At 34.2% G+C, this 12,240-nt stretch overlaps 1 protein-coding gene across 1 annotated transcript; it reads right to left on the bottom strand.

Annotated features, from left to right (window-relative positions):
- Positions 1-3,617: 3,617 nt before the first annotated feature.
- Positions 3,618-11,382, bottom strand: GA1 (Terpenoid cyclases/Protein prenyltransferases superfamily protein). Its single transcript, XM_089622864.1, has 15 exons — positions 11,252-11,382; positions 10,662-10,757; positions 10,451-10,548; positions 10,046-10,361; positions 9,789-9,972; positions 9,311-9,525; positions 9,012-9,132; positions 8,830-8,942; positions 8,516-8,742; positions 7,015-7,130; positions 6,573-6,671; positions 6,219-6,464; positions 5,511-5,634; positions 4,911-5,096; positions 3,618-3,981 (listed from the first exon to the last, which is right to left on the bottom strand). The coding sequence occupies exons 1-15, from the start codon at positions 11,370-11,372 to the stop codon at positions 3,766-3,768; spliced, it is 2,478 nt and encodes an 825-aa protein (XP_089478990.1). The 5' UTR covers positions 11,373-11,382; the 3' UTR covers positions 3,618-3,765.
- Positions 11,383-12,240: the final 858 nt, after the last annotated feature.

Below are 12,240 nucleotides of genomic sequence, written 5' to 3'. Positions count from 1 at the left end.
GCTCGGCACGCTTTGAGATCTTGTGGTCCCAACCATATCTCGGATAAATGTTTGTTCATTGTTGGGCCATTCTAACCTGTCTTTTGAGTTGATATTTACATGCAATGCCATTTCCAAGTTCCAACCACAGGAAGTGGAAGTTTCCTGTACGTTTTTCAGAACGAACGTATCATGTGAGCGTAACAGATTTAATGTTGACACGTGTACAGTGAGTACGTCATCATCAGCTCTAAAGGTGGGACCGGAAGCAATCTAGATGTTGGCTCGTTGAGAGACAATGTGAAGGGTTTTGGACTTTGATCACGTGTAGACCATACCTCTACGTTTTTTTTTTCTATAACCAACCCAACAACACCCAAAAGGCCGAGAATTTTGAGCGAGTGAGTGATTGAGATTTCAAGCTTTACCCAAATTAGAACCACACCTCTTTCATTTCAATCCTTTAATGTCGACAACCATTATACGCACCTCTCTCTCTCTCTCTCTCTCTCTCTCTCTCTCTACAATTTCCACTCTGTCAGTGGGCCCAATGGGGCCCAAAATCACGTCTCAGCCCTCCAACACCATCCGTTTTTCAATATGTGACACCCTGAAAATAGTGGGACTTCTTTGGGATTTTATCTTCTTTTTTTATTATATGAATGATTTCCGTATTCAGGCTGAACGCAAACCATGCAGAGGTCAATCATGTCGAACCATATATTCTACTATGATGCAACTGAGATCTCTTCTGGCCTTAGTGGGCCCAAAAAGTTGGCCTTCCTTGATCCATCGGAAAGTCGGTTTCATATGATCACATTTTGGGTAGTTAGGGATTTTTTTTTTTTTTTGGAACTTGTCACTGGGATGGGACCCACATTCTCCTTCCTGTTTGCGTCTCCGTAATTTTTACTTTATTTGCTTGGTTCTTTGTTTGTTTGTTGCCCATTTATTCATTTGGTACGAAGAAAGAGGCTAAGGAAATCTTAACCCAACCTGGTCTTAAGACAAGTCTCAAAAGTGGGTGGATCATCGTTTCTTTTCCGAAAACGGTGTCCCACCGATTAAAACGACAGAAGAATTCGGTACTGTTCGTAACATTATCTCTATCAATAATAATAATCAATACTACGTACGTGTTTAACTTTATGCGTTTAACCAGACGCAATATTGTATTGTCAACTACATCTACAAGACCTACAAGCTATGGTTCTGCGGCTTGCACGCTTCCACTTCTGACATCATGAATTAATCAAATTTTATTTGATTTATTATCATCAACTTAGTGATGATTATCATGTATAAACACTGTTACTATTACTATTCACGATTCTACAAAATTGTAGATGATGAAGCTGCAAGCCACGACTTGAGGTCGTCATTGCTCTGTCCTTTAGTCATCATTATTGTAGTTATTTTATGAGTTTTAGCGAGACGGCCTCTTTTTTTTCTTTTTTCTTTTTAATTTCTTTACAAAAGTAGTTTTTGAACTTTGTGACTTTTTTTATGTTAATTTTCGTCAATTTATTAGGGTTTCAGTCACAATATTTAATGCGGCTGAAACACAACAAGTCGAGGCTAAATTTGTTTCAGCCACGATAATAGTTGTGGCGTTAGCGTTGATATTATAACCTGTCATCATTCAGCGGATGACTATATAGGCGCAACAAATAGCGGCTATATTATGTCCCGCTAAGGCCATCTCCAACCGATCACTCTATTTCTCACTCTACTTTTCAGTAAACAGTTATTTTTCTCCAATCGAACTCTATTTTTCACTTTATTTTTCACTCTATTAATAAAAATTACAACACAAAAAAATAAAATTGTTAATGTAATTGTGTTTGATATTAATTTATTATGACCGTTTTAATATTATAATTTTATTGCAATGTGCATATATCATTGTTGTATTTTAAAATATTGTTGTCTTTTAAATTATGCCAAATATTAAATTTTATATAAATTAAATAATTTTAGGGATAAATATTAAATAATTATATAAAATCTGAGTATTTGAGCAAATTTTAAAACTTATAGAGCGGTGAACAGTGCAGCGCTATTTGTAGCGCTGCACTGTTCAAAATTTCCATCCCACGCTATAATAGCGTGAGATATAAAGACCCACTGGAGCACCCACGCTATAATAGCTGAGATTTGGCGCTCCAGTGGAGATGCTCTTATAGCAGAAAATGTATTGTCTCCTTATTTGACGCATTTTATTTATTTTATTAAATTTGTATTTAAGATAATAAAATGCAAATATTATATAATTATATAATGTCAACAATGTTTATACCAAGAAAAGTGTACATCGTTAATACAAACTATATGAACAAAAGTAAGTACTATAATAATACAAAGTTCATACTAAAATTATGTTGAAAAAGAGTTTTATGAATGAATGTGAATTAACAATGCCACATTTTTTTTTTTTGTAAATTCGAAATAGCTGCGGCAAAAATTGCAATTATATCCTACTATGTTGTCTAACCCTTTATATATATATATATATATATATATATATATATATATATATATATATATATATATATATATATATATAAATCATGTCTTAGCCCATCCAACACACTTTCAAAGACCGCGTATATTAAATTATTTACATCATTTGTCAGAAGGGAAAACAAGTTGAGTATTTTGTTTTTATTCCATATTTGTTTTTCCAAAAAGGGAACACCAAGATGTCGAGACGTAAGTCATGGGAGATCGAAATCAAGCCCGGATAATAATCATGACCCAACCTTGTCACGTGCTCATATGCCACAATGTCTGCGATTATTGGTCTACATACGTTTGAGACGTTTACACACCAAAAGGTTGAGACTTGAGAGAGAAATAAGGCCCACAAATCACACAGTTTGTGTGGTTTAAACATAAAAATCCATTCATATAACCCCTTTTTTGCGTAAACCACTCTTTTAAATGTTATCCTCTTCTCACAAGTGTTCTTTTTTTAAAAAGCAATGGTAACCAATTTGTCTACGTTACACTCCGACTGTTGATTTCGTTGCTATTTAAGAGGAATTATTGAATTTCTTTATCAATACACCAATTTCTTTTGTCCCCTCTTGGTGGACTCTACATATCTATACATCTCTTTTTGCCGAGCCTGATTAATATGTAGTCAAGTTTGTGTTGTTTAGGAAAATGAGGGAGAAGAAAACGTTAAACAATCATCAGTATTTGACTATATTTATATTTAAATATTATGGCCCAGTTTTATTGTCAAATAAAATTTTGGCTTCATCGTTGCCCATTTGACTATTTCTTTTTCTTCTGATGAATTTACGATGTATGTACGCATGCCTAAGCTTCGCTCTGTTTCTAGAACCTATAATAATCTCTTAGAAGCGTTAATGTATAATGCTTTCGAAAATTATGGGAAACTATATATGGACTTATTGATAGTAATATATATATATATATATATATATATATTTACTTTAATGTTGGAATAATATCTATTTGTTCCCTTCTCAGGTGAACAATAATATCTAGAGTATGAAGGTACAATTATCTGCTGGTGTGTGGACCACTATCACCTTTGATTTTCACTCTCTTCTTATATTTTATCTAGAATATGCTTTGTACTTTGCAAGATAAAAGAGAACTTATGTAAAAAAAAAATGATATTATTGCTGTTCGATTTAATTTTTACAATGTAATAGTACTTATTCTTTATTTTGTCCTTTTCTATGTGATTGAAAAGAATGTGTGGTGAATGGTGACACAAATATCACCTTAGATGAAATCTATGTATTTGTATCAGCCCACTGACTGGAAGAGTACTTTGTCAATGTGGGCGTTGATTGTCACAGAATCATAGTAAGCAGAATAGTAAAATGTCTTGGCCACCATTAGAAATGTGTCATTGATTTTGGCATCGCCGGAGGAGCTTTCGAGCACCGATCGCGCAAGCTCTTGCATTTCCGCTTCGATTTCTGGTGTCATGATTTTGTTGCATCTTCCGTCTTGGTAGACCTGAAAAATATTCAGATTAAACACAACGTCGTGTTATATATAATTTCGTCTGAAGAGTAATGTTACTTTTTTTTAAGTATTGTAAGTTAGTTTCGATCTGCAAATATTTTAACCGAATAGCTGAAGTCTTACTTTTATTGAATTAATCACTTGTAAAACCTTTGCGTTAGTTCTTTAAGAACTATAAAATTTTGTATGTTTTTAAAACAACAAAAAATTGGCTACGTAAGCCACCTAAACTATAGGAATTGTAAATTAGCCAACATTTGTTAAATAATTTGTAAATAGCCAACTTGCATACGTGGCAGCCTATTAACTACCTAAAATATATGTTTGATTGTGTTAAATAAGGCTTTTATTAATCTGTTAATAAGTTTACTTGACTATTTACAAAAAATTAACCAAAGGTGGACTATATCTCAATCCACTATATCCGTGTGGCTATATAACTTAATAACCTATTTAACAAACTTAAATTTCTAGTGGCTAGACTGCTGGCTCAAATAGGATTTTGTATGTTTTTCTTCCTTTTTAAAGATATATATGGCTTGTAATAGAATGTGAGTAGAAAAGCATTTAATAAAAAGTGGTGCAACTTGCAAGTACTTTTGTAAATAATTTATATATATATATATATATATTCGTATATATAGATATATAAGTTTAATTAGAAAAATGTTATTTAAAACTAATTTTTTTCTTTAAATAGACAATAGACGCTGTCAATTTTTATTTGCCACGGTCAATAAAATTATTGACCGTGGAATCAGTATATGATAATTGCACATTTTTGTAAAATTTAATTATTTAATTCATTTCAGACAAATTTGTACTATTTTGCAAATCCAAATATTTAAGTGGATCACGCCCCCGAAAAAAGAATATAACTTGTCAAAAAAAAAAAAGAATATAAGATGAGTATTTGGAACCTGTTGGTGGAGGCGAGTAAGTTTGTTGCAAACAGAGTTTGTGATATCAAATAGCTTTTTGTAGTGAGGATTTGGATGGAGTCCCTGTTCCGGTGCACGAGCTGAGATGAGATTTAATGTGTTGACCAACAATTCTGCGTCCACGTCATCCTCTCCTTCTTGCCACCTCAGCAACCACTTTTCCCACTACATATCATCCAATCCAATATTCCTGCTGCATTAGATTTACCATCCCATATTTCATGCAACTTTGCTCCCCATCATCTCAATATTTATAAATAAATAACATTCTATTTTATTTGTCATTTCACGCTCTAGTGTGCATGACACTATTTACAAAACACATCCCACGCATTGGTGAAGTAAAAAATTGCAGTAAAAGAGTAAATTTGAAAAACATTTATTCAGGGGGCATATTTGAAAAATCTTATATTTTTGGGAAAAATTATAAAAAATTGATAAAAATTTGGGGTGAAAATCGCATATTAACTTTCCTAAAGATTTCTATCTACATTGTATATATTTAATATGTTAAGTTTATTTAAACAAATGTAAGAACGAAAAAATATGTAATAATGATAAAAATAAATAAAAACTCACAGCTTGGCGAAGAAGGGGACTAATATCTCTTCCATTCACTATAATGGAGTCAAGGGAGAGATGACAAAGTGTTGCAATTAAGCTCTGTAGAACTCCTTGTGCTGATTTGCTCATGTTTGATCGCCTGCCATGACAACGTTTATATATAATACTCATCTTTAGAGAGGGAAGCAAAAAGAAAAATCTAATTAATTAAATAAGTTTGAGCATAACATTAAATCTTTAACAGGGCCACCTTTATATGATGTTCTGTTTATCTAGCATGTGACACAGATACGAGAATATTTAATTGTGCCACGGCATGACCCATAAGGCCATAAATAAATATTAAAAAAAAAAAGCAACAAACCTTTTACATATCACTACTATTATCATTATTATTGTGTTATAATAGAACAAAGCACCACACGTTAACTCCGAATATTTTGCGCTGAGACTTGAAAATAGGTTTATGAAAAAAAGAACAAATAGAACTATTCGTCCGTACATATGACAAAAGGAAACATTATTGAGGCCAAACATTTAAATTTGACATAAAATCTTCTTCAAATTGAATACACACTAACATTTTTCTTTTCTCTTTGGTTTTCTTAAAGCATTTTATTCAACTTCAACTAACGAAGAATCAAACGAAGAGTAATTTTATTTAGAGAAATTTTGTACACGATCACTAATTAGAAATTAAAGTAATTATAATAGCAACCATACCTTGCAACCAAATAATCAGGCATGTTAGTACTTCTCATGAACGCATGAGCGAACGCCTTTTTGATATCGCGATCCTCTTCGCTAAAATGAGACGCAATGGTCTTCATAAGCGCCGAGGTTTTTGCCCACGCGAGTCTCTCTTCGACTCGATTGGGCTCGAACACGCTCGCCGCCGCAACGTAGTAAGCCAACATGAGGCTTCTCTCACTCAATCCATACTCGCCAAGCTTACAATCTGCGTACCACCTGCGAGTGCCACGTAAGCACATCGAAAATGTCGTGTGATTTATCAATTATTTACCCACCAACCGTGCATGTGGAATGAAACCAAAATGTTTCTAGTACAACACTTACTTTTGGAGGTTGTACCACTCAATGGAATGAAGCTCTTGGCAAGTGTTGAAGTCTTTCTTTGCAAGCTCGAGATACTCATCGTTGTTTACATAAGGCATCCTAATAAAAAAAATAAAATATAGTTACAATTATATAATAGAGACACATTGTATTAGTGAGAACATAATTTCTTAATCTAATTAAATTTTCATATCACATTATAAAAGTAATATAAAAAATTATATAATAATTTTTTTATTCTATTTTTCAATAAATATAAAACTATATTTTATCCATATTTGAATTTCACGCGACCTTCATATTTGCCAAATCCATATGTAACATGTATAAATTATAAAATTCAAAATAAAAACCTTTATAGCGCTAGACTTGAATGGTCCTACCTAGGAAGAAATTAAGAATCTAAAATGTGGGTACCGGATATAAAAATAGTAATAATAACCTGTATAGAGTCTTTCCGATCCAAACATCATTTTGACCACCATACTGTTCAATATAGAATCTAGCCTCCACTCGAGGCAAACTCGCATACCATGGAACCTCTAGTGCAAATCCCACCTGTACCCATCATCACCAATATATTCCATCATTATCATCATGTATTTGTCACAAAATATTTACTTTTCATCTCTCAAAAAAATATTTACTTTTCATTTAGTCACTCTCATCTCATATGTACATTTGTCACAAATTATATATACTGACTGGCCATCGCCAATTAATCATCCAATCCACATCTTCATATAATTGCGACAGCCAATATAATCAGATTCGAGCAGAGTGGTGGTGATGACATATACATGTACTACTCATATAATATATTATATACACAGAGACTTGTTTTAGTTCTCCTCTTTTTCATGGGACACGTCAAATGATTAGCACTGATATTTATGTAATAAGGTGAGGATTTGTTAAAGTTATAAAGCTGTAGTTTGACGATATTTCCGAAGCTGTTTTACAGGCCAGTAAATAATTGCCTTGAAAATGTAATATTGTCCTACATATGTGGCAATTTGTCGTCGAACTTATTCCAGGTAATTTGACCTATCTACCAGATCATTAATTTTCAATTAAAATAGCGCAGTAAGTCCTACATTCAGATTATGGATTGTAACCTGAGAATAACAATTATTCAAAAATAATATAAAATAAAGCCGTAAGTGTAATACCTTTTTTTTTTAAGTCAGAATGTCGAGAAAGTGAGTTTGTGCTTGTTCTTTTTTGTTAAACAATATGTGCTTGTTTGAGAATCTATATGTGACCCACTTAAGGTCAAGGGTAAGCCAGTCCCCTATTAATGAATGGCTCTATATATAGGAAACAGTTTTTATATACATGTAATTTCAAGGAAAAGAATTCTAACACCAAGAATTCTAACACTTAATATATAGATGGGAATTAATAGAAAATAATGTTCGCAAGAATTACGTTGTATTAAGACCAAGCTAAGATTCATTCAACTGTTAAAAAAAATATTTTAGCTTTTAATCAATCAAATAAATATCATAATGAACTGGTGTATGTACTAATATTTATATCAACCAACTTGAACATAATTTTCAATTTTCTTCTTCCAACCAGAGAATTTAGAATAAAATATATAATAAGGGTTTGCGTGAACCAAAATTTTAATTTAGAAAAGGAAATTAATTTAATTTTAGAGAAGAAAAAAAAAACTAGCGTAGGTATGCGGTGTCTGTAGCACCTTACGTACTAGTCATTTTTACTCATAATAGTCCAGTTTTAATTAGGTATTATATATAAGACGACTCTACGTACGTACTATAAACTTTTTTCCCTTCCTATGGTTTTCTTCTTTGTCCTACATTTGTTTTTTTTTCTTCCTCGTTATAGATATTTGTTACATGTATGTACATAATCAAAATGTCAAATCAAGAACCCAAAACAAATACAAAAGACGAACCAAAAATTATACGTACCTCGCCGGGCAAGTCTTTAGTTATGATCCATTTATCGACCAGGTCGTTATTGGCTTGTTTCTCTCTGAGGAATCTTGACGAGAAATCCTTGGCAGCTTCTAGAATGTTCTCTCCAGGAAATACCAACTGAGAAGCTCTGAAGAGGTTATACATTCCGGTCACCGCCTGCGTTGACTGCCCCGAAAAACAGAAGAACTCTTCGCCTTTCTTAAAGTTCCTAAAAACATCTGTTCAAGGAAACATATACGTATATATCATAAAATTTAAGGGTTTAGGTTACGATTTGTTTTTAATATTGTTAAATATATAATTACCAGCAGAAACATTGTGACCATGCAGTCTTAGGAGCCGAAATCCCATGGCAGTATCGTCAATATCATGGACATCTGAGTTTCGGGCCCATGCAATCCCTCTTTCCGTCCAGTGACTAATTATACACAAAAAGTGATTAAATATATCATTTTATATGTTTGTGTGTATATATATATATATATACCTGTGAACGTAAGTGATACAGTCCTTAATCTCTTTCTCAAAGTATCTTGATATTCCTAAGCGTTGCAATCGGTCCACCACCCAAAGGTTCTCGAACAAATCCACCGGGTACACATTGGGAACTATCATTTGGCAATAAAAAAGTTAATAAAAATAATATAAAAGGATCACGAAGAAAACTACAAAAAAAAAAAAAAAAAAGAAAAAAAAAAGAGTGAGACTTTGACTACAAAAAGCAACGTAACTTTTTTCAAGCATGCAATTTTTTTGAAGTGGTTGTAATCATATATATATAAATACCTCCACCATTGAACTTATGGACGGCTCTGCTCAAGTAATCGAAGCAATTAGGGTCTCTGGTCTGAATGAGAGCGAAAGCGGTGGAAGAGGGAGAGAAGAGGAATGAGCCATCTCGGGACTGTAATTTCAGAAGCTTTTCCCATTCAAGTCCTGTCATTCCTTCCAAGCTGTGGAGTAGGGTCGTTGGCACGCTGTGCATTATGTCCCTGGGTATCCTATTTATATATTCATATATTTATATACATGACCCCACACACATTACAAACACATACAAGAAAACAAAAGCAAATTATCCATTTTTTTTTATCTACGGCGATCGACATCATCAACATATCTACATTGGCCATATATATCAACAAGATACAAAGTCACTTTTGTCTCCCGCTTCTCGATTATCTAGTATTCTTGTGAAATTGTGGGAAAAAGCGCACCGAGAAGCAGAAGAGAGAGAAATGTGTGAAATTATTTATTTATTTACTTTGTGAGCTTGATATCTCTCATCGAGTAGATTTGTCGGAGAACAGGAGAGTCGAAAGGCACGTCGAGGTTCAGCTTCCGAGCCATCTCAAGCAAAGAAGGGAAAGCCACTTCGAACCCTATCGGCATGTGCTCCGGATTCTCATTCTCCAGCTTCCCTATGTTCTCCTTGAAAAACGACATTCCTAAACCAAAAAACGACAACAAAATCAATGTCGTTTTCCCATATAAAAAAAAAACAAAGCCTTCTATACATACCTCTGAGGCATTTGTGGGGATAGAGGTCCCAGCGTTTGAGAGCGACCACGGCGGCCAAAGTGTTGATGAGTCGGTCGTGGGCCGAGAATATATGTGGGTCCCCCCAAGAGCCGTCGTGGAGCTGATTCCGTGCGATCCACGTCACGCTCGCCGGAAACTGAGGCTCGCCGGAGCCGTCGCCGGACGGTACCAGGGCGACCCACGCCGTGTCGTACGCTGACACCGTTATCTCTCCGTCTCCCATCGCCGTTAGCATCGATCTTATCGCCTCCACGCTCTCCTCTATCTCCTTCCCCTTCCATAACCTCCGTTTTCGCTGCCGTTTATATTTTTTAATTAATAATTAATTTTATTTTTCGAGCGACGATCGTAATTTGATTTTATTAGGCTTGATGACCGACTTACCTTTACGATAGCTTCGTCCTCTAGCAATTCCACGTCATCCTCCACGATGCCTCGCCACTTAATGCCTGACACGTCACTTTGGAACACGCCGGTGAACTCTGAAATTTCCAATATCCACGTATTTGTATGAGCTTTTCATTTTCAATTTTCCAGCGCGAATAGGATTATTATTTAGGAGTTAAGGAAACAGAGAGAGAAAAAAAAGGAGTACCGTTAGTGCGAGGTTTGGATATAGCGCTGCATTTTGAGTGAACATCGCGATCAAGCTTGTAGGCTTTTTTGTCTTTTCCTCCGAACAACAAAACTCCTATAACACGAAAGCAACATCTACGAATTAAAAAATAAATAATCGCATTGATTATACTAACTACATTACAATATTAATTAAACAAAATCCGGTTAGTCATATCTCTCCTTTGCGGAATTGATTCGAATTATTTAATCATTCCGTCGCTCCAGAAAACGAAAACAGCGAAAAGGTAGTTTTGAAAAGGAAAAAAAAAAGGAACATATTTATCATCAAGATATCTGGCATATCCTTCTTCTTGGGCGCAAGAATCTCTTCCCACTGCCACGTGGCAGAAGACCGAGAGGTTTTCTTTGCTGTGGAGAGACGGACAGAGAAAAGAAGGATGTGAGGGGTTTTTTGGGTTTGTTTGTTCAGAGAGACTCCCTGAACAAAACATAAGGGGTAGTTTCGGTAACGGAAAATAGAAAAAAAAAAAAAAAAAAAGCGGAACATTAGTAGTGTCAGTTATTACATTTCGCATTGTGAAGCGACGCAAAAAGATGAGCACTCACCTTGATCAGCGGTAGAGGAAACGAGTCGTTTTGGGTGGTGAGGAAGATGGTGATGAGAGAGATGGTTATTATGGTTGTGATGACGATGAAGGAATAGTTGGGTTGAATAATGAGAAGTCATTCTGTTGTTTTGATGATGAGTGAGTGAATGAAATGGATGAGTTCAGAGGAGGAGAGAAATAATGTTTTCTAAATTCTTTTTTATAAGGATTTTTAAAAGGAAAAAGAGGCAAGGAAAGAGACAGAAACGAGTTCCCAAGAGATTCCCGCTTGAAGGTGCATGGGATCGTCCAAAACTATGGAATTGAGGGTAGTCTTGTCCTTTGATCCTTTCTCTCTCTCTCTCCTGCCTTTTTTTTTCTATTGATATCTCTACTCTACTATCTTTTACCTATTACTTTTGATGGTCGTAGTACCTCTCTAGTCTCTGCTCTACTCTCGTATTTATACATGACATTCTAATAGTGGAATTAAGAGAGATATTATCACTTCCCTTATTTGTTTCTGAACGCAATAAATCTTATTATATATATATTTTATTAGTGGCCCAACAGGTTTTGTCTTGGAGTACTAATTAATTACAGTGTATGTGCGCTATTAAATGCTATAGGATAGGGAAGGCCTCGTGTTTTTTACTTTTGTGATTATCCTCTGTATATTCACTTACTCTTAATCCATCGAATTTAGTATTTTAGTTAATTCATGCATATCCTATTTTCTTTTTAGTGGATGCATCGTCTTTCTAGAAGTGAGAATTTACAAGTTTTTCACTCAATAAAATCATCCTTCTTTTGGAAGAATTATCTTATGAAACCTTAAATATACTTCATTGTTAGAAATTTCATTACGCTGTAAGACCATTTCTAATAGAACACTCTATAACTCTAAATGAAATTGAAAAGGATTCTAATAATACCACTAATTTTTTTTTTACACCAAATGAATACTTTTACATATAATATTATATATTTTGTGTAACAATTACACCA

Source organism: Urtica dioica, chromosome 8 (genome assembly GCF_054948205.1).
Source record: "Urtica dioica subsp. dioica isolate 48M chromosome 8, U.dioica_male_clone48M_v1_H2, whole genome shotgun sequence".
NCBI lineage: Eukaryota > Viridiplantae > Streptophyta > Magnoliopsida > Rosales > Urticaceae > Urtica > Urtica dioica.
Note: the sequence above shows the minus strand (reverse complement) of the source record. Positions and strands in the feature narration are given on the sequence as shown.